Below are 22,671 nucleotides of genomic sequence, written 5' to 3' on the forward strand. Positions count from 1 at the left end.
TACACAGAGATGTTGGGCAAACCCCAGGAGCACCGCTGAGTGAGATATTCTGAACTTGGGGAGGACAAGTCACATCTTCCAAACATTGTAAGACTATTATGTATAAAAAGTAGATTTCTTCCAGGTTGCCACTTGTATCAGAACTACAGCCGGTAGGTATGAAAGGAATATACATGGGCAAATATGGGATCAATCAAACAATGTGAAGTTCTCAGATTATCTCATGAAGTAGTAAGCTCCCCATCCATGAAGGTGTACATAAGGAGGCTGTGTGCCTACCCCTCAGCTCTGCTATAAAGGAGATTCTGTACTGGCTTGGGGATTGGACCATACCATTTTGATGATCTTTGTATTCTGAGATGCTGGGGCCAAAGGTGTGTGAGTCCCAGGTTCTGAGGTAATTTATATTTGTTTTCTAGAACTGGGGAGAGGGTCTTTGGTCTTTGTTCCTGGAGTCACAGAGCCAAATTCTCCTCTCAAAACTCCATTCCACCCTAACTAAGAATCCATTTCCCAGAAATTACCTGATGCTGGGCTGATGATTAGAGGCCAGCCAGGGGTAAAGGGACTGATTCCCATGGCAACCAGGTTGAAAAAAGTACCACGTGGAGCATTGTTGGCAACAGCTACGTTGGCATTATAAATAGATATTTAATTCATTGAGATAGTTTGTGACGACATCTGCATTATAAATAGATATTTAATTCACTGAGATAGCTCTGACAGCAAGTAGGAAAGTTAAACCCCAAAGCCACTCTTTGTCTTTAAGTATTTCACAGTTAATTGACAAGTATTTTTCCCCTTCTAAAACATGTAGAACTTGGTTCTCTAAGTAAAAGAATGGTATATGTGAGTGTTTTTAGAAAACCAACCACCAGTCCAGTGTCACAATATTTCTCACTATTTGTTTCTTATTGAAAGGTTTATCAAAACCTGATTGTATGGTGTCTGAATCTTTTTGACACAGGAAAGCCCAGGTTTGGTGTCTGGACCTTCCAAGAGTCTTTTCCTGTCATTTCTGCCCCATCTTCCTGATCTTGTAAATCAGAGGTGTCTCTAAATTTCAGTCCTTGGCCCTCTGCTCTTTTCTTTCCATTTCTCTTTCCTTTGGTGAACAGCTAAAGCAACCAAGGGATCGCTTACTGACTCGCACAGCCTGACCAGGAGCTTGACAATACACTTTTGGAAACTCAATGATCAGAAAACAAAATCAGATCCTATCGAAAGACCTCTATCCTAAAATCAAGGCCCAAGGATGGCTCTTCCTTTAGTGTTCAAAATGTTCAACTTGATTGAGGGTTAGGGATGGAGAGTGTGAAGGCCGAAGATGGTGTTCAGCAGAAGGCAACAATTAGGTTTTGCTAAATTCAAATGTAAAAGGTCTTTTGAAAAGCAATTTTTAGAAGCACTGTAAGAAATTAGTATAAGCAACTAATAGAATCTCATCAAATGGAAATCAGAGTAAGACTTTGTATTGCTACATTCCAGAGAGCTTAGTACAAATTAGTCCATAGTACTCAGAGTGTTTCATTCTGTAAGGCTTAAAGGAAATGGGATTTTTTTTTCATTAAGTTGCTGGATAAATAAGCTTCCTAATGTAAGAATACAGGAGTTGCTTTCTAAACTTTGTTATAACCAGGAATAAATAACTCACTGTGCAACTCCCTTGCACACTGCTCCTCTATTGAATTGTGTGAATTTAGAATTAAATAGTGTTGGAAGTAAGGAACTTTAGGGTCAGATTTGAAGGAGCCATGACCTCCTCTAGGACCCCTAGGTGAAGAACTATGTAAGCTTCCTCCCCCAATCCAATCTCCTTAATGTGTACTGAATTCCCACTCAGGGCGCAAGTGGCATGCTGATCCAGGGAGGAAGATCAGGGACTCGGAATGTGAGCCAGCCTCCATCTGAAGTCTTGGGAGGAGCCAGTAAGAGGCCCCCTGCTCCAAACCAACTACCTCACCTGCTTACCCCCTTTGGATCCCACCACCAAAGGCTTATTCCTTTGGGAAAACAGGGCTCTTTTAAGGAGGGACAAAGTTCTCAGCCTTTACCAATCATTCACACTTAAAAGTGAATTAACGTACACCCTGTGATTGTTAGGTAAGGGCCACAATTTCAAAGTTCTGCATAAGGCTAATCCTGATGTTTGAAAGCAGGTGCACTACAAACCTAGAAGTAACATGGTAAAAGGGATGTTCAGTGTTTGCCCTCCTCAGGCTCAGCTTGGAGAGAACACTGTTTTCCATCCATCCATGCATCCATCCATCCATGCATCCATCTGTTCAGTAATGTGGTAGGAGGACAATAGGACATCTTCTTCAGTGACCATGTCTCAAACCAAATTGGGAACTACTGCTTTGGAGCCCTTCCTCTTCCCCCACCCGATCCTTAAGCTCCTTTCTCTGTATTACCAACCCCATGCTCTCTTATTCTGCCATGGATGTCTGCGCTAACACCATTTTGTCTAAGTTGTAAGTGGACAGCACACCAATGGAAAACCACTGCTATAGTTTCTGCAGTTAAATAGTGAATACTCTCTTTATTCAGAAGAACACATTTTTAATAGAATTTCATGCACCAGTAGATCACTACGGTGAAGGGTTACAGGGGTGGGGAATCTCTTTGCAGGAAACATCTCACCCTGGTAGAGCTCTCAACTCCCAGAATCCCCTTGACCCAGCTCAGGTGATTAGTGGCCAAGGAAGAGTAGATGTGGCTGACTCCCAGCACAACCAGTCTGATTTGCAGATCTCTGAGGATAAAAGAGAGGAGAGGAAAGGTCTTGTAAGTGAGGAGATGATTATATTGGGACTGGCAGTTCCACTGAAGTTCCCTAAGAGATTGATGACTGAGAACTGGTGCAGGAGTCTGAGTCTTCTTCTTGGTTACACTCTTCAAGGGCTATGGTCTGGCCTCTCCCATCTGTCTCTGAGCCCCTGCGTAGAGAAAAAGACATGACTGAGGGAGGAGCTAGAATGAGCAACCTGAAAACAGGTTGCACTGAGGGGCCCAGGTGCCAGAGGAGCATTCGGACCATTGTTTGTCCAGCAGCCCTGGGTTGACAGACATGAGGCATTTACCTGGTTCGGAGTCGAGGCCACTCTATGGCTAGCACCACCCCCAAAGCTACAACCACCACCACAATCAGGCCACTTCGGACAATGTTCCCCACAGTGCACTCCTGGGCAGCAGGCCCTGTGATGAGTAAAGAGCAGAAACCAAGGCTGTAGGGGTAAACACCCGTTTGTTCCCCTTGATCTCTTATTAGCGCTCCATCTGGCCTCCTTGAGGGGTCACTTGGCAGGCTTAGGCTGGCACTGCAGAGGGATGGTCAGAGGCAGCGCTTTTGGGGGTCAAAGAGCCTTGCAAGTCTCCTGCTTCCTATCTTTGACTGAATCTGAGGTCCCACCTCCACACCAGCCCTAGGAGAAAGGCAAGCACATTGCAGTCTCTGACTCCAAACCCTCCCCCCTCCATATTTGGGCTGCCTCCATGGGGACTGTCTCTGAGATCCCAGGTGCATCATGCCAGAAACAGGGAGGGATTATCCTCTCACCTGCTGCCCCCATCAGCTCCAGGGAATCACTAGGCTCTGACCAGATGTCCGGGTTGCTCTGAAGGCGGTAGCTGCAGCTGTAGTTGCCAATGCCTTTTCCTTCTCTGTTGCTGATGACGAAGTCTCCATTCTCTGAGAATTGCTGAGGTGATTCTTCTCCGTCGTGCTCCAGGACAAATTCAACACCTGGCAGTGGTCCTCGGCACTGAAGGGTGATGTCCTTCTCTAGCTTGAACATGGTGCTGGGCCAGGCTGACAGGAAGGGTTTAGGGGGCTTATCTGCAGCCAACCAGGACACAGAGTTAGAAGAAGTAGCCCTGACCCTAGCCTTTTACCCCCTTAAGGATAACTATTATAAAACTACAAAATCTAGACTCTTACTAAAGTCTCCAGGGCCTTACCAGTTACCCAGATCTCCAGGGAGTCACTGTGATTCGAAGCTGCAAAGGGAGCAGAGTCCAAATAATAAACACAGCTATAGATTCCAGAATCTTCACCTCTCACTGCTGGCATCCAGAAGTCAGCCCTGTACCCACTTGGCCTCTGTTGCTCTAAGGGCTCTTGAGTACCCTCCTTCAATAAGACAAATGTTGAGTCTGGCTGCTCCCCTTGGCACTGTAGAGTCATATTTTCTCCAGGGGCCACAATAGGACCAGGCTGGGCTAATAGGCTAGGTTTGGGGAGCAAACCTAGAAGAAAGTAACTCCTGGTTAGAGAGAGGAGGCCACTTGCCAGTGCATCGTCCCCAGAGTCTCTGTTCAATAAAGAAGAAAGACTGTTGCCTGCCTCTCCTTGAACTCTTCCAAGTGCAATCTCCCGGGCTAGTGCCTCCTTTGTACACACTCCCATGCCCACTCCAGAACATCTTCCTCTTACCTGTGACCATGAGTTCCAGGGTGTTGCTAGGCGGTAGCTTGATAGGAGTGGTCCAGTCAGGGTGGTAGCAGCAGCTGTAACGCCCTATGCTGGCACGAGACATATTGGTGATGGGGAATGCCCCATCACTACTGGTGGATCCCCAGAGCTGCACTGAAGTGGCTTCTCTCTCTTTGTGAAGAATGTACCCTACTCCATTCACTGGCCCTTGGCACCAGAGAGTAACATTCTTCCCCATATGAACCACAGAACTGGGCTCAGCAAACAACCATGGCTTGGGGAATGTGTCTAGGAAGAGACCAAAGATGTAAAGTGGTGAGTCTGGAAACAGGTCACTTACTGAATTAACCCTTTATCTTTCTCCTTCTGGACACAGTCGTTCTCCTCCAAGGCCCAGCCTAGCCTTCCAAGAGGGATTGCCCTCCCTAACCCCTACTCCACTTGTCTCTGCCCCAGTCCCATGTCTTGTCTGTCCTTACCGGTCACCCAGATCATAATGGGCTTGCTGAGATAGGACCCCCTGTTTGACATGGTTGTCTCATAGTAGACACAGCTGTAGTTCCCAGAGTCCTCTGCTCCAACAGTGTGAAGAAGGAAGTCCGCTGAGTTCCCTGAGGCACTCTGGAACTGTAAGGGAACTTGGGTTCCCTCCTGCAAGAGGGCAAACCTCATGCCTTGGAAAGCCCCTTGGCAATGCAATTTCACATTCTTCCCAGGAAGTACCACAGGACCCGGCTGTGCCAGGAGAGTGGGTTTGGGGTAGAATTCTGAAATTCAAGATACAACAATGTGAGAGAGGCCTGCTCCAATATTCTGAAAATTTCTTTTTTAGTGTTATTATAAGAAACGGTACATATTCATTGTAGAAAATCAGAAAATACAGGAAAAGTTAGTGAAGAAAATATAATTCTCCTCAAAGATAACTATTTTTTATACATTTTTTGTATATTTCTTTTCTTTTCTTTCTGTACATGCCCATGTCATGTATAGAAAAAAATATAACTATTTGCATAATTAGGATCCTATTGTATGCACAGTTGTGTCGTTTTAATATTTTTCACTCAATTTTATATTGTAAACATTTTCCTATGATGCTAAATAGCCCTTGAAAACTATCATTTGTAATGGCTGTATAATATGCAGCTGACATTTCAAAGTCTTTGCCCTTTTCCTGAGGGCCGTCCAGCCCACCAATCTCTGACAGCCACGCAAAGAAACAGTGGACACCGAGCCTAAAGCTGAAGGCCAAGCCACAAAAAGATCTCAGAAATAGGGCAACGCGAGCTTGGCCCTGAGGACTGGACACCCTTGTTGGCCTCACTTCTTTCCCCAGAAGTGAGTTACTTGCCTCCTCCCTCTCCTTTGTCTCTTCTTCCTATATTAATAAGAATATAAGCAGCTGCCTCTCGTGGCCTGCTCACCATGTGTCAGGCACTCTCCTAAGCACTTTCTTGGTGAGTTTAGAAAGGGTACTTTTCCTCTCCCTGATAGCCCTTCCACCCCCTGTCCCAGGGTCAGCACTGCTTCCACCTGCATTTCCCAGTTGCTGACCTGTCACCACGAGCTCCACGGGGTCACTAGGCTCGGACCAGATGGCAAAGTCATGGTAGCGGCAGCTGTAATTCCCTCCATCACCAATGCCAACCGAAGTGATCAAAAAGTGTGCTGCACTGGCCCCTGGACTCGCCCAAGACCTGTCACTGGATGCTATTTCACCTCCATCTTTGTAAAGAATTAAGCTCATGTACTGGTCGGGGGTGGAGCAATTGAAAGTCACTCGGGCACCAGGAGAGACCACAGGGCCGGCCAGTGTCTTGAAGAAGGGCTTGGGGTACATTTCTAGAAGGCAAAAAGCAAAACACAAAACACAACGTGCAACCAACCTGAGAAAAAAGAAAGATAGCTGATACAGCAAATTTTGGTTCCAGGAAGCTGCTTTGTGTTTTATAGTATTTCATTCAGAAGTAGACGCATTTAAAAATCAAGGCAAGTCCACTTTGCAGAAGGACCCTTCACTCCCATCCCTCACCTCCTACACCTGAATCCTCACTGTCATCAGGACAACAGGGCAGACAATGGAGGTTAGCTAAAAGAGTGAATTGTCATTCATTGGGGCTCTGCTAGTTCCCTGAGCCACGGTTTGCCCATCTAGGCAAGAAGGGGAAATGGTACCTGCTCTACCTCCATTGAATATTTGCTTGCTGGCTAAATGAGATAATTGATATGAAAATAATTAGACAAATTAAATCACCCTCCACAAACCTCAGCTATTAATAACGATTAGGGCTATTAATATCGTGCAGCCAGAGTCCCGGGCACTCCCAGTGCCACGCCTGCCTGGCTCTAAGATTGGACACAGGCTCCTAGGACCAGCAGCAAAGTTTGCTGTGGGGAGAGGAGTGTCTGAGCTTTGCTTCCCGTCTCCTCCCTCACACACCTTTTTTCAGCTCTACCTTTTATGACAAGCTCCAGGGGCTCACTGGGCTCAGACCACTTGAAGGGGTGCCTTTTAGTGTGAGTGCGGCAGCTATAATTGCCTTCGTCTTTATGTTCCATTCTTTGGATTGTAAAGAAGGCTTCTCTCCCAACAGCATCAAGTTGCTGGACAGGTTCCTGCATTCCCTCCTTATACAGAGTAAAGCCCATGCCTGCCAGCCATCCTTTGCACCGGATTTGCAGTTTCTGGTCCCTGACTGGGGGCGATGCCGAAAGGACAGGTTTGGGAAGGATGTCTGGAAAACAAAATGGGAGTAGACAAGGAGTCCGAAGTTTGGAGGTGCCCACATGGGACACTTGGAGTCACTTTGTCAGCAAAAAAGAAATCCATCTCGGACTGGTCTTTGGCTCTTCCCGTCAGTGTCGTCTCACTCCTTCCCCTCCGCCTCCCCCACCTCAGTGCCTTCCTCTCCTACTGGCGGCACTTGCCCGTTAGGCTCGCGATCTCTGCACTCCCCCGCCACCAGGAAGAGTGTTGGAGCTCCAGGGGTACTGGGGATCATTCCAGGAGGACCCAATGCCTTTTCTTACCTCTCCCCACTAGCTCAAGTGCCTCGCTGGGCTCCGACACAGCCATCTCCTCCCACGAATGGCAGTGGTAACTCCCGATGTGGCTCTGGGTCAGAGCGCCAAGGGGAAAGGCAGCCCGGACCCGCACTGAGGCCGGGCGAGTTGCGATCCACCCGGTCCCGTCCTTCAGCAACACAAACTCCTTAGTTGAGCCAGAAGGGCTTCTGCACCAGAGGGTTAAGTTCTTCCACGGGGCCAGAGGGAAGTTGGTCTCTGCCCAGAGCTCAGGCTTAGGGGTTGGCATGATTATTTCTAGAAACAGCAGAGTTAATGAAGCCATCCTCCCTCCCCCAGTTCTCTCCCTTTTCTTGCCCTCGAACTCCCTACCCAGATCACACTGCCCACGTCCCCCTTCAACCCAAATCCAAACTCTTTCCTTCCACAGGTGCTGGGGAAAAAGAGAAGCTGAGGTCTCAGCTGAGTCTCAGAAAAGTGCAGAAGCTTGGGGGAAATTTTGCAGGCAGAAAAGCAGAGTTAGAGGCTGAATTTGCCAGCAGCTTTAGCAAGTGCCCCTTCCTGGCTGTCCTTCTCTCCCAACCAGTCACTCCCTGGCCACGGACACTGACACGCTATAGTTATTTCGGATCTCCAGGGAGGAATGTCCCAGTCTGGAGCAGGCAAAACTCACCAGTCTCTTCTGTCAATACCCCATTGCACAGTCCTGCAAAAGAAATTGCTGCCAGGGCTCCGTCCCCTCCCCCACGGGACTTCACCCCGGCCTTCTGTCCAGGCCCCTTCCCCACCCCCTTGTACTCACCACAGCAGAGAAGGGCCGTGACTATGAAGAACATGGTGACCCCTTGAGCTGTTCCTGGCAACCAGGCTTCTCTAGTGAGACCAGAAAAGAGATGAGAGGAGTTGCTGAGATTAAGGGGAGGGCGGAGAGAAGGGGGCGGCAATTTATGTCATTGGCTTCCTCACCACCCAATAGGGATTGGATATGGCCAGGATAATGGGATATAATCTTTTCTGACATCGATGACTTTTCTTTTTGAGGGCCTCACCACCTACAAACCTCCTGCTCTTTCATGACCCTCGTGCCCCCTCCCCCTCCCCCTCCCCAGCCTGTATCAGATGTCAGCTCCCCATGGCCCCTGATTAGGCTGTTGCTGGAATTGAGATGTCAGATGTAAAATGCTTTTGTAACTCCAGCTCTCAGAACCCCTGGAGCTCCGTGTGATAGGCAGCTCTGGGTGGTGGGTGTGAGGGTGGAGGAAGAAATGTTGGGTGTTTCTTTGTCATCAAGTTTAAGTTTGGAAGCAGTTTTTATTATGGCAGTATTGGTCCTCAGACCGACCTGCCTCACCTGCCTTCGTTATGGAAGGGTTGCCTAGGCAGCCGGGGTGAATTACCAGAGGACTGTCAGTGCTGAGCTAAGCTTGTCAGAGTGGGATCTGTTAACCCCCACCCAGATTATGACAAGAAATGTGCAGCAGCTGTGGGTTCTGGGCCCTGTAGAATTAGATGATATTAAGCCAAAATCCATTTGACAAGTTTTACTTAGAAAACACGGACCCTTCTTCCTGATCAGGAAAACATGCTTTTCACACTGCTTTCTTGGAAATCTGGTTTCTGAACTCATTCCTTGATGCAGTGGCCCTGGGCTGAGATGGGGCAACTTGAAGCGACATTTTTTTTCTAACCCAGGCTTGGAGGTTACCCCAGTGCATGTGGGACTCAGGATAGATTCTAAGGAGAACTAGAACTTGATCCCACCCTGAAACTTCTTGAAAACTCAAAGAGGGGTGATTTTCAAAGAAGGATTAGGTGGCTCACTTCTCATTACCCATACCCTTTGTCCTTCAGAGCCCAGTGGAAGACACAGGTACACACAATCATAGTCATCACCCATTGTGCATAGAATGCTCCCAGACACACAAAGGCCTATGATCACGGGGAAAGGGAGCAAGGTAGAGCCTGGAACAGAGGGTGAGGGAAAGTAGGCAAGGCATTCAGGAGCTGAGGCCCCGCCAGGCAGGGAGCTGTCATTTCTCTGCTCATTTTCAAGCAGAATAGTCTAAGCACAGGCCAAGGGGATCCGAGAGAGAGGGGAATGGCCCATAGGACACCACGGAATCAAAAGAAATGGCAGAAGAGCCTGTTTGGCTCACCTTTTATGGGTCAAAGGAAGCAGTGTGATTCCCTGGCACAATCCACTGCCTCATCAGGTGCCCAGCCAGATTAAGATTATATTGTCCGAGTGCTCTGCACGGGTGGTTGGAGACCACAGCGGTGGAGAGACTGGTTTCTATGGCAACTAGGACAGACCACAAGTTCCTCTAGCCCTTTAGAATGAGAGGTTTAAAAGGATGAAAATTTGGGATGGGAGTTGGACATCGTCATGGGAGACAGGACATCATAGCTTCTTACAAGATCCGAAGTTCAGACTAACTCAATATGGGCGACATCAATCATTTTTTAGGTGTAGGGTGGTTTGGAAGGGATATTTAGGTACTCTCCTGGCAGTGTCAGTGAATGGGGTCCTGATTACTTCTCCAGCCTCTGGGAATTGTGTTTTCCCACCCTCTGGCTTGGGAGCTGACCCCTCTGTGAAGTGAAAGAGAAGCAGCTGGGCTGAGGAAGTCTCATCTCTCAAGCCCAGAAGGTGTGGAATGCAAAAGGCGTGCCCCTATGACTGGTGTCAACTGGAGCTTGACCCATTCCTGAGTCTCTGAGGAGCCTGCACTCATAAACTGAGGAACAGGGTCGGGGGCTGAAACAAGGCAGTTACCTGATTCTGAGTCTCCGACACTTCCACCTTATCCACAGCACTACCAACAGCAAGGCAACCAGCTGCGTGATTAGGGACAACCTGATAGCTTCATTCAGAACATAATTCCAGGTGAGAAAGCCTGTGGCCAGAGAAGATTAGAAGCAGGGGCTTTGATGAGGACAGGGGCAGGTGAACACATTCATGGGGAGGATGGGGAGCTGCTCACTGAAGGCAAGGGAAGGCAAGACAGAAGTGGCCTTCTTTTCCAGGAAGAACAGGCACCTTGAAAATATCCTGCTCACTGCCTTTGACTGATTGTAAGACCACCCCAGGGAAAGGGTGCCCAAACCCAAAGACCCCGACTTACAAGCCCCTGACTCCCCGTGCCATATTTTTCTGGGCACTGCTCTGGGATCCCAGGGATCATGGTCGAAGCCATGGAAGGGCATCCTCATGAGTAGTCGCCCTCTCACCTGCTGGCCCCGTCAGCTTCAGAGGTTCACTGCAATGTGACCAGATGTTAGAGAGTGCCTCTATGCGATAGCTGCAACTGTAGGTCCCTGTGCCTTTCCCTTCACCATTATTGATGACAAAGTCTCCATCCACTGAGAATTTTTGGAATGCTTTTCTCTCTTCCCATTCCTGAGAAAATTCAAGTACTGGATGAAGTACTTGGCACTGAAGGACGATAGCCTTTCCTAGCTTGAGCATGGTGCTGGGCCAGGCTAACAGAGAGGGTTTGGGAGGCTTATCTGCAACCAATCCAGAGATCAGAGTTAAAAAAAAGTGTACTTGAGACTTAGAACCTCACCCCCTCTGTTCTGAGAGACATCTTCTGCATCCGTGGATGTTTTGTTGCCCTTGTCTAGCTTGGATTAATACTTAGTCTATAGGCACACACCTGATCATCTACATTTGCCCTCTTACAGCACTAAATTATGTTTTCTACCTTTATCTTGCATCTACCTACCACTTCAGCATAATAATAATAATAAGGGAGAAATGTGGGATTCACATATAAATCAAGTATAAAAATCAAACGAATATTCATATTTGACCTGATTGTTTATAGTTCATAATGCGTGATCAAAACCAAAAGTTTCTGTGATGACTGCCCTTGCACTGTTCACCATGTAAGAACTTATTCACTATGTAAGAATTTGTTCACCATGTAAGAACTTGTTCGTTATGCTTCAGAAGATTGGAGACTGACGACAATTAGGCTTGGGGTGAATTGATGATTGTGCATTGAGCTTTGACTCCCCTATACAGAATTTTATTGTTGTTAACAACCATTTGATCAATAAATATGAGAGATGCCCTCTCAAAAAAAAAAGTGTACTTGAAGTCAGTGCTCCTTCCCCCAATAAATGTTTCTCAGCTCCCTATTTGATCTTTTCTTCCTCTTTACTTCCACTAGATCAGTGGCTTCAAACTTTGTGCATCAGAACCCCATGGCCCACTCCTCAGTGCTTTAGAGACTCGTTGGTTCCTACGTTCAGTCAGGAAGAGCTCATACCTGTAAGTTCCCCCTAGCCTGAAGGAAAATAACTTTTCCAGGGGTCACAATGGGGCTAGGCCATACTGAGAGGCAGGGCTTGAGTAACAATCCTGGAAGAAAAGGTTTTGTTTCTAATGTTTTTGGAAAAAATTCTCCACCACCCTCCTAGTGTGTTTTTCCTTGGTTCATAACTCCAAGAGGTTATAGGGCCACTGGATCCTTCTTAGAACTCTGTACTGATGATTAAAAACAAATAACAACAGTTGTTAGCACTTGCCTACAACCACAAGCTCCATGGTGTTGTGTGAGATCATACTGATGGAGGTCTTCCAGGAAAGGAGACAGTGGCAACTGTAGACTCCAGCATCATTATAGGTCACATTGTTGAGGAAGAATGACTTGCCATCATTGATGCTGGTGGTATCCTTCTCTCATTTCTTATAGAGTGCAAGCCCCACTCCATCCACTGGCCCTTGACACCATAGGCTCACATTCTGACCCATTTGGGCCACAGGACTGGGCTGAGCAAGTAGCCAGGTCTTGGGGAACATGTCTAGGATGAAATCCAAAATATAAAGGTCTAATAGCCTCACTTCCCTCTCCCACTACTTAAGGTTCTTTACCTCTTCTTCCTCCATGCCACCCTTGGCAAATCCCTTCCTAAGCGTAGTTGTACAAATTCTGCTCCCTTTCTCACTGTTATCCCAGGATGCATGATGAGGTTTTCCAGGTGACCTAGAGGGTCCATGGCATACCCCTCTTACCAGTTACCCAGGTTTTCAGGATATCACTAAGGAGTGAACCCCTGTATGACTCATCATAGTAAAAACAGAGGTAACGTCCAGCATCATGGATTTTCAAAGCCTGAAAGAAGAAATGTGCCTCATTTTTTTATTGGCCTCTTGCAATCAAAGGACTTCTCTAAGTCTTCAAGCCTTATTAAAAACAAAGGTCATTCCATAAATTGGCCCTTGACACCTGAGACTCAGGCTTTCTCCAGGTGCCATAATGGGCCCAGGATAGGCTGTCAGAGTTGGTTTGGGATAGAGCCCTAGAAAGGAAAGAGACCCTGAATTAGAGGTAGGATGATTTTTCCCTATTATCTTCTGGTTTTATGTTCCCAGTTTCTTTAGCCAGGGAGTAGTGATATCTGAAGTTTGCCTTCAGTTCCCGCTCCCTTTCTTGAATCCCTGCCTTTTCTAGGAGGTAATCAAGGGGAAGTTCATTTATATTCTTGCCCTCTCAAAGATTCTATCAGTTCTACTGAGCTCTAACTGTATGCAGGGGTATGTCTCAGTGGAATATCTACAGCTTTAATTCCCTGTATCTTCAGGGTCCTGAAATGCCAAATGTAGTTCTTCTAACCAGCTGAGAAGCCAAATTTCTGAAAATAACTTTGATTCCATCTTTGTGTAGTATGAATGCTACTATAGTATTAAGGACAGCTTTTGAACACATTAAGCCCACATCATGCCCTACTTCCGACAGGAGACTGGAAGAAGCCAAAAAGGAGGAATTGGTTAGTAAGTCTGCAACTGAAAGAAATCTCTGTTAATGGGACCACATTTAATTTCCATGTATTGTCCCTCCAAAGAGATTGTACTATAAAATAGAGAGCAAATCTCATTCCTCTACCACTCCATTTTACCCCTCCCCCCCACCCTGGCAATCTCAGGTGACCCACCCATACATGATTGGGAGGATCAGCCCCATCACATGCTCTTTGAGCATTTAGGATGTGTCAGGCATCATGTAGATCTAAGGATATACAAGTAAAGAAGACAGTCCCTGCAGCCAAAAGCTCATGGCCTAGTGGGAGATACCAGTGAACACCTAACTGCGAAGGTATGTGTTAGTGGAATCTATGCTGGAAGGACATTCATACAACAGACACCACACATGCAATTCAGACAGTCCTTTGTTCTTTGATCCTCAATAAAAAGCTATACTAATAAAATTGATATCTACCATTTATTGAGAACTTATGTGTCAGGCACTGTACATATAGGCAAATCCTCACAACAACCCTGTGAGGTAGGCATTATTATTATAATACCAATTTTGCAAATGAGGAAACTGAGGCACAGAGAGACATCACATGGTAGACTGTATAGGTACTGTTATCCCATTTTAGAGTGGAGGAAACCGAAGCACAGAGAGATGAAGTCACTTTCTCAAGATCACACAGGGAGGTGGCGTCAGAGGTGAACTAGAAACCAGGATTACTGCTTCTAAGTCCAGGATGCTTTCTGTAGCACCACAAGCCTATTTAACTTGATGGAGGAACTAAAGCAAATGTGGCCAATTCTGTCTAGAAGCATCTAGGCCATGGGGTGAGGGAGTTGGGGCTGGGCTGTGTGTCTGGCATTTGGGCATCCTGGGAAGACTTCTGCTGTGTTTGAAGCTTGGTACTGTTTAGGGGGTCTATATATACAGGACTATATATAGAGCTTATGTAGTAATTCATAGAATCATTTCTAAAATATGAACTATCACTTTCCTTGTCATTTTTTATCACTGGCACTAGCAATTCATTCTATTTTCCACACTTAAAAATAGTAATCACAAGTAGAATAAAAATATATTTAAAATGCAAAAAATCAGTTTATAAGACTACAGTGGCTGTGCCTGGCACATATTAAGTGCCCAATAAATATTAGCTGAATGAATGAATGAATGTATGATAGTCAACAAGTGGAGAACAACAAAGCTATGATGCACTGAAGCTGCTGGACATTGGGCTCACTCACTAGCCAAGTGATTGGCTCCCACACATCTGCCTCCTAAGCATGTGTGATTTTAATTTGCACCTCAGTAAAATGGCAAATGACTGTAGCTCATGAGCCTTGCAGGGCCTTGGAAATGGGAGAGGGAAGTAAAATCAGAAACCCTGATTTATCCAACCATGATCCCAGGGACAACGATCATCAGACCCCAGCAGCCATAGCCACACCCACCTGCCACAGTCAGCTTCAGGGGGTTGCTGGGCTCTGACCACAGGGTGGGGAGCATCTGGATATGAGTGCGGCAGATGTAAACCCCTTCACTCTCAGGTGTCATGTTGGCAATAGAGAATATGGCCACTGTCCCAGTTGGGATTTGGTAATCCACGGGCTCTGCATATCCCTCTTTGAACAGCATGAATACCAAATCCTGCAGCCAGCCGTGGCAGAGTATGTTAACATTACATCCAGGAAGAGGGGAAGTCTCAGCCTGGATCCAGAAGATGGGCTTGGGCAGCCGGCCTGGAAGAAGAGAATGAACTGGAATTGAGGTAGAGCAAGGATAGTGCTGCTCAGGGAGCAGCAGAGGAGAGCTCTTCCCTGTATGATCATTATTTGCCACCCCTCCTTCCCTCATCTCGGGTCTCCCTTATGTTGAAAGCCTGTCCTCTAGATCTGTTGCGGAGTCTGCACCCTCACTCTGCATTGTCTAGAGATAGCAGACACTTATTTACTAACTGTAGAATGCCTGCATGTATGCATCTGAGGTAAACAAATCAACTTAGTTGAACAAATCCTGCTCTGAGAAGGTAAGTTTGAATTCCTGGGGCTGGAGTTCAGTTGCCTATCTCTGTCTTCTTACCTGGTGCCTCCAACTCTAAAACTTTACTGGGCTTTGACCAGCCTGTCTCCTTCCAGTAGCAGCATCTGTAAAGACCTGCATTAGACTTAGTAAGGGCACCTATGGGGAATGAAACTTGGAAGGTCTTGTAGGAAGGGCGGATCCAGGTCATCTGTGTCTTATCCTTCAGCAGCAGGAACTTGCTTGAAATCCGAGTGGGGCTTTTGCACCAAAGTGTGATGTTCTCCCAAGGAGCCTGGGGGTGGCTGGTCTCTATCCACAGCTCCGGTTGAGACTGCATTGCTGTCATTCCCAAAGATCACAAAGATGTGAGCAGTCTAACCCTCTCCTTCCCATAATGTGCCCCACAATATCCCTTAAAATTAGCCCCAACCCAGATTCCTCCTCTTGTATTCTCTTGAGGGCAGGAGTGTCTGCTCATGTAGGGGGTGGGATAGGGACCCCAGGATATTTGTTCAAGGGATCCAGTAAGTTGGGGAATAAAGTGCAAGTCTGGCTTCCTTTCCATATGGGATAAAGTTCTGTACTATTCTGTGGGAAACCAAGTCATAAGGTGAGGGCCTCTGATTTCCAACTGGCTCAATCTGGGAATTGTCTTTGGGTCACGGATGTAGCTGATGTCTTGGAGCCTTCAGGAAAGAACGTACCTGAGGTGGCAGGATTCACTTACCTATTGACGTCATACCCAGACTCAGCCCTGAAAAGAGAGATTATGGTTAAGAAGGGCTCCCTCATTGTCCTGACCAATCCTCAATACCCTCCTCTATCTCCCCAAGGTGCCCACTCATAAGGGTAGCTATGACAGGGTCACGCCCCTCCTCCCTTCCTTGTACTCACAAATGCAAAAAAGCAAGAGAGTGAATGTCGGAAGCATGGTGGCCCCCTCCCCTGGCCTGCCCAGGGTCATAGGGCCTCTGGTGCTCAATGTGCACTTCAGGTCTTGAAGAGCTTTGCCCCACAGCAGCTGGTGAGATCTAAAAGCAGAAGTGTTTGTATTCAAGACACTTGTCCTACTCCTTAAAGTTTAGCTTGGATCACTAAACTGTACTTGACAACCCTACCTTCTACTCCATCACAGGCATACAAGGTCACCTGCCCCTTCTCCCCACTTCCCCTTCTCCCATCAAGGTCTCTGCTGGTATGTAAGATGTCATATTTGTTGAAATGTCTGTTTGTTCCTGGGATCTCCAAGGTCCAGAGGGTGATCTAATCCAGGCCAGCAGAAAGAAGCCCCATGGGATGACAGATATAGGAGGTGCAGAGAGTCACCTTTTCAGATCCTTTGCATACACACACACAGACACACACACATACACAAGTATATACATATATGTATATGTATATATTTTGTCCAAGTCATCCAACAACCTAGCAAAGGAGGCCTTCCCACCATCTTCATTTTGTGGGCAAGGAACTGAGGCTTAGAGAGGATATATAATTTTCCCAAAGTCAAAACATATCAAATGTCAGAGCCGAACTCAAATCCATGTTTAAGTCCAATCAATGCCTATGCTCTTAAAATGGTATTTAAACTCCCTAAGGCAGCCCTTTCCCCCTTTCTCACCCTCCTCCCCTTCCCCATCTCATCCCATCCAGACCTTCCCTTCCATGGAATGCTTCAAATGCATTATTACTGTCATTCCTATTTCTTGTCCCCAAAAGCTCAAAACCACCATCTCAACTAGTGTTGGGGAATCAAACGGCTTGAGCTGATTAATATAAGATATAAATGATTTATTGGTTGCCAGCAATCTGTAAGCATTTTTGTTCATTGTCCCTAAGGATAAAAAGAATGTTTGAATTTCAGGGAATATGGTAAAGATATTTGAGTTCAGGGAGGCCATCTCATTTTCCTGAAACTCACTATTGACCACAGGCCCTATATGTCCGTAAGGTAGACCACTTCTTCTTTCCTGCCTCTCCCCCTATCCCCAGAATATCCTTTTGCCAAGGGAAGGCAAAGTCAGGCTAACTCTCCTCCACCAACTCTCTATTCAGAGTCTGAGTTCCTGGCTGACCCCAGATGCTTAAACCTATCTGAGTAGAGTGGGGGTAAAGGCAGCTTCCAGAATAGAAAGGAGCTGATTTCACTTCTCCAAACTAGTCCTAGTACCTCAGCCCCTAACTTCACCCCAGTCAGCTAACACTGGGTGGAATGGAGGAGCAGTAAAAGGGGAAGATTCATGTTAAACATCTGGGCTCTAGGAAGCAGGTGGACAATCTGCAATACAAGACAGAGTTTCCTTTTCATTTCTCACTTTGCATTAAGAGATGATCTCTGTACTTTTCTTATCTGTAAAGTTAGGGAATAATACCTACCTAGCATTGTTGTATTGGATCAGAGATAATATATGTACAGTGACAGGCACAAAGTGAACATATCATAAAAAGGTGGCTACTTTTCTTTTTCCCAAAAGGGCCATCAACCTAGTGTAGAACCCTTAAAATGCACTTTCCATCTCAGCTCCTACAGCCTCTGTCTCCACTCCTTTCAGGGCCATCAGGCCCAGGCCCAAGCCCAAGTCCAGACTTGGGTGCCACCCTGTTGCTTTGTTACCCTGAGGCTTTGGGCCAGGATTTATTGCAGAAGCCAGGTTCTACTGCCAAGGGAAAGGTTCAACCTGTGATCCTCCTCAGGGAATCCATCTGAAATTCCAGCCTAGCCACCTGCACCCCTAAACCAGGTTTCTGCCTCCTGGAAGCTTCTCAGCATGGTTGAAGGGACTGTACTATTTATATCCAATCAAATAATTAATCTTACGCGCAGGGAAAGTGCAAAGCAGCCTCAAGCGCCAGGTTAATTGGCCACGCCCATTTTTGGCCTCTCACCGCCCCGCCTCACTCCGCACCCCCACCTTCGTCTGTCTCCTATTTCCCTCCCCTTTTACTCCACCCTGAGCACATTCCCCACCCTCAGGCCCCGCCTGCAGTGCTTTGGAGGGTGACATACCCGAAATGTCTAATGCCTTGCCGCCTGCATAGCTTTGAGAGGTCCGGGAATCAAAGGGGTTGGGCTCGGCGGGGTGCTGGGTACATGCTTCCCGGGCGTTGGAAGAGAAGACTCAGAAGAAAGGGGAAGAGATCTACAGTGCTCAGAGCTTCTTATCGAGGCGAGCCTGGGATCTGGGGAGGAGAGAAAAAACGGGAGAGACGAATGGGGTTGGAGGGACAGGCTGGGGAGTAGTTTGGCTTACGGCAATCAGTTACAGCAGAGAGACTATTTCGGGGTTTCGTCTAGGATCTGATGGCCAGCATTTATCTTCAGCCACTGGACTACGCGCTCATTTTCAGGTACTTACGGTAGCTGAAGGCCCGCTCCGCTGTTGGAGATTATCCAGTGAGCGCCTCCAGATGCAGCAAACGGCCCGGCGTGAGAAGAGCCGTGTAAGGACAGCCTCCAGGCTCCGCGCCCCGCCTCCTCTCTCCCCCGCCCTCTCGCTGGCCGCTCCAACCTCCTCCCCTCCCTCTGCTAGTCTCTGGGAGCCCACCTACACCAACCCTGCCTGACACCTGCAGTCCTCTGATGACAGGGATTTCTACGCCCCTCCCAGCTCCCCGCCTCTCTCCCAACTCCCTGCAGAGGTTGCTGGAGCCAAATTCAGGCCCCTGCCCCCTCGCCTGCAGCTCAGAGTTTCACTGGGTCACAGTAATCTGGAAGGGAGAGGGTCAGCCCTTAAGACTGCTGGGGCCGTAGATCCCTCCTATCCAGTTCCCCAGTGCCTTTAAAGGGATCTCAGGTCTTCGTCTGCCGACATAACGCCCCAGTAATGCAAAAACATCACCACCATGGTTTAAATGCCTACCTACTATGTGCCTTGGGGCCCTGGGCATCTATTATTTCTAATCTTCACAGTAACCCAGCAAAATGTGTGTTACCTCCCTCAATTTTACAGATGAGGAAACTGAAGCTCAGAAAGGGTTAAGTAATTTGGGCAGCATTGAAAGTCCATCTTCGGATAAAAGCCCAGGCTTTAGAGATACACAAATTTGGATTTCAGTCGAGGTTCTACTATTCAATAGCTGAGTGACCTCAAGTCAGTCAGTTAAACTCTCTGAGTCCCAGTTTCCCCATCTGTAAAATAAAGAAAATAACAGAAGCTATTGTACAGGGCTTCTGTGGGGCAGTGCAAGTAATATTTATACCACAGTAGTTCTGGTACATGGTAGGTGCTCAATAAATGGTAGCTGTTGCCGCCACCACCACCACCACTCCTGTTGTTGTTCTGTAAAGTTTCCCCCAAATGCCCTAGAGTAACATAATTTCAATGCTACAGCAAATTTAGTTGACCATGAAAGAACTTTTAAGATGATAAGGTATGGCTAATATACTAACCAAATCTCCTGACGTATATTATAGGATGGGGATAAAGTATAGCATCTAGTGTAATCACAGATCAATTGATTGTTATAAGAAATAGCCAAATTTTTCTTTACGTGCGTTTTTTTACCATCATACAAGATGAAAAATTATCTAAAGAAAAAACACTATAAATTAAGAACAAACTATGTAAAAATGAACAGCTCTTTTTCATTACTATTATTTTTTATTGAACTATAGCTGATATACAATATTATATTGGTTTGAACTATACAACATAGTGATTCGACAGCAAACTGTATTATTAAATGCTCACCCCAACTAGTGTAGAATACTATCTGCAACAGCTTTTTTAACAGGTAAATTCAATAGCATAGCTTCATGCATCACGTGATATTAATGGTGGCTTCTTGGCATCCTCTGTTCCTCCACACCATTATAAACTGCAGACTATCACATAAAGAATAGAACAGCCATATGAATATAAATATATGGTTGGGGAGGCAAGTTATTTAACCTCTTCAAGACTTGGTTTTCTTATTTGCAAAACGGGAATAATGACGGACTCATTATCACATGGAGTTTTAGGTAGGACTGAATGAAAATCCCCCTTGTCAATCATTACATACTGCCTGGGACACAGCAAGCATCCATTAATTCAGTAAATGTTTGTTGAGGGTTTTCTTTGTGCCAGGCATTGTTTTACATGCTGATGATTCAGAGAGAATGGCAGTTTCTGCCGTTAAGGAGCTTGTGGTCTAAGGCTAGACAGTCATAGAGAACAAGTACCATAAGAGTCAGAGTATCGCAGTAGGAAAGACCAGGAAGTAAGGCATGGATTGCTGCAAGCAGTTTGCTCCTTCTGTGTGCCTAAACTAGGGCAGTGGGAGCAGAGAAGAAAGGGAGAGAAAGCATTCCTGAAGTATTTAGCAGGTCAATTTGAGCAAACGTGACAGCTGTTTTGAACATGTTCCTGATAGTTATTATCTGTCAGGGTGGAAATATACATGCCAATACTCAAAATATGTATGCAAAAATCACTATGACAGTACCATGAACTAAGTGCTTTATAATTATTAACTCATTTTTATCACCATAACAACACTATGGGATAACTATCACTATCAGTGCATTTTACAGATGAATAAACTGACACAGAGCTACTTAAGCAAACTGCCTGAGGCCAACACAGCCACAAGTGGCAGAGGTAGGATTCACATCCAGTTAGTCCTGTGCTCTTTATTATTATTATTATTATAACTTAAACCACTTTATTGATTTTAGGATTGTATAAACAGGGTCTTATATAGGAAAGGTTTCTTAAACTTCTTATGAAACGTAACTGAACAACTTCTAAGCTCTTTCATTCTTTATTAAAATTGAAGTATAATCAACACATGACATTATATTAGTTACAGGTGTACAATATAATGATTTGATATTTGTATATGTTGTGAAATGCAGTCCCATGTTCTTAACCACTACCCTATGCTGCTTGTGCATTAGATACTTGGAATAATAAAAATAAAAAATAATTAAAGCAGATACGAAAATACTCAGTAAAGTACAAAAGCATCAATCAAATGCATTGTTAGTAATGTACAAAAGCGCAATGACAGTGTCCTCCTGCTCTCTGCAAGTCGTTGGGCTGAAGCTTGTGCTTTGGACCAACAGCCTTAATCTAGAGCCCAGATTCCCCACTAATCATCTGTGGAAGCCTGTGAAAGGTTCTGGGACCTTGTAAGTGAGAACACCACTCACTCTCACCTCTTGCTCTGGGACACTGTGGCATCTTGAAGGGACTTATTATTCAGGCTTCATAGAAGCCCCTCATTCAAACTATGGCTGGCAAGTGAGGTACTAGCAGCTCCATCCCCAGGCTGCCTCTGGGTGTTGAATCTTGCAGCTTGCCTGCAGAATGAGAAATATTCTCTGGCCAGCCTCCCTAGAGAAAACTTGAGTGGCCCAATGTTATGAAGCTGGTGATAGAGACCAGTAGGATCTGGGACTGCAACTCAGCTCAGATGGAGCTCTTCCATTGGCCCTGCTGGCCTTGCCCCATCGGGAATCTAGCAAACCTGGTGCTCTGTGACTGAATCTTTCACACACAGACACACACACACACACACACACACACACACACACACACTCTCTCTCTCTCTCTCTCTCTCTCTCTCTCTCTCTCTCTCTCTCTCTCTTTCTCTCTCTCTAAGAAGCCTGGGTTTCTCTCCTTCTTTATTACTCTAGAGTTGGCTGATACTAAACAACTCCTCTTTCAGGGAATGTTTTGAAAATGACCAGCCTTATTCCTAATGGCCAGGGTCCCCCTGACTCCCTACACCCTTAAACTGGTGGGGTGGACAGGAAGGGCTGGGATGGGAGGTCCCCTCCTCACTGCCTGGGAGGTGGTGGACATAGAACACACTCCTGAGCCATACCCCTTCTCACTCTCACACCTTGAACATGGGAGCTGGCAGAGTTCCTCCTGCAAAGGCTTCAGAATCAACTCTTATGGTTTATGACACAACTGTTAAGCATAAGACTTTATTAAGTCCATACTATACACATTGAGGTAGGGAGTGTGGTGGAGTGTAGAGGTGGGACTAATGTGATTTAAAGTCTCTCGGTTTAAGCGACTATCTTAAACAGAAGTGGGGCTGGGACCAAGGGTGTGTTAGAAAAGCTTTGAAAAGGTGGACCTCGAAGCAGGAGAGGCACCAAGGGCCATGTATGTGCACAGAATGCTCTGTGGAGCCTTTCTCCATAACTGAGTTCAGTGTCGGATGATGAGTTGACTTTAAGCTAAGTATGTCTCACAGTAGTCCAACCAGCAGAAAGAAGCAAAGGGCAAAACTGGCTTCTTCGCAGTGATATGCTGGAACTGGCTAGTACTGACTCAGGAGAGCTCAATGTGTGCATCTTATCTCAACCCAGCATTTAGTAATACCATGTTGGTAGCTTAAAATTGACCATGGTCGGAGAATTTATACCACTGAATAAGCAAATGCTACAAATCAGGTTTTTTTTCCCCCCAGAGAGCTGTTTCTTAAACA

General features: G+C 46.3%; 2 protein-coding genes across 2 annotated transcripts; both read right to left on the reverse strand.

Moving 5' to 3' along the window:
- Nucleotides 1–2,522: 2,522 nt before the first annotated feature.
- On the reverse strand, nucleotides 2,523–8,350 carry LOC118935165 (immunoglobulin superfamily member 1). The gene is made up of 11 exons (XM_036931249.2): nucleotides 8,259–8,350; nucleotides 8,130–8,162; nucleotides 7,463–7,753; nucleotides 6,889–7,167; nucleotides 5,987–6,274; nucleotides 4,915–5,202; nucleotides 4,436–4,723; nucleotides 3,961–4,248; nucleotides 3,560–3,838; nucleotides 3,084–3,198; nucleotides 2,523–2,939 (listed from the first exon to the last, which is right to left on the reverse strand). Exons 1-11 carry the CDS (start codon nucleotides 8,290–8,292, stop codon nucleotides 2,837–2,839), a joined length of 2,286 nt encoding a protein of 761 aa, XP_036787144.2. The 5' UTR covers nucleotides 8,293–8,350; the 3' UTR covers nucleotides 2,523–2,836.
- Nucleotides 8,351–13,695: 5,345 nt separating this feature from the next.
- LOC118935166 (immunoglobulin superfamily member 1-like) lies at nucleotides 13,696–18,671 on the reverse strand. The gene is made up of 6 exons (XM_036931250.2): nucleotides 18,600–18,671; nucleotides 18,251–18,423; nucleotides 16,138–16,274; nucleotides 15,971–15,997; nucleotides 15,301–15,582; nucleotides 13,696–14,960 (listed from the first exon to the last, which is right to left on the reverse strand). The coding sequence occupies exons 3-6, from the start codon at nucleotides 16,205–16,207 to the stop codon at nucleotides 14,611–14,613; spliced, it is 729 nt and encodes a 242-aa protein (XP_036787145.1). The 5' UTR covers nucleotides 16,208–16,274; nucleotides 18,251–18,423; nucleotides 18,600–18,671; the 3' UTR covers nucleotides 13,696–14,610.
- Between the last annotated feature and the right edge of the window lie 4,000 nt (nucleotides 18,672–22,671).

This window comes from Manis pentadactyla, chromosome X (assembly GCF_030020395.1).
Source record: "Manis pentadactyla isolate mManPen7 chromosome X, mManPen7.hap1, whole genome shotgun sequence".
NCBI classification, from domain to species: domain Eukaryota; kingdom Metazoa; phylum Chordata; class Mammalia; order Pholidota; family Manidae; genus Manis; species Manis pentadactyla.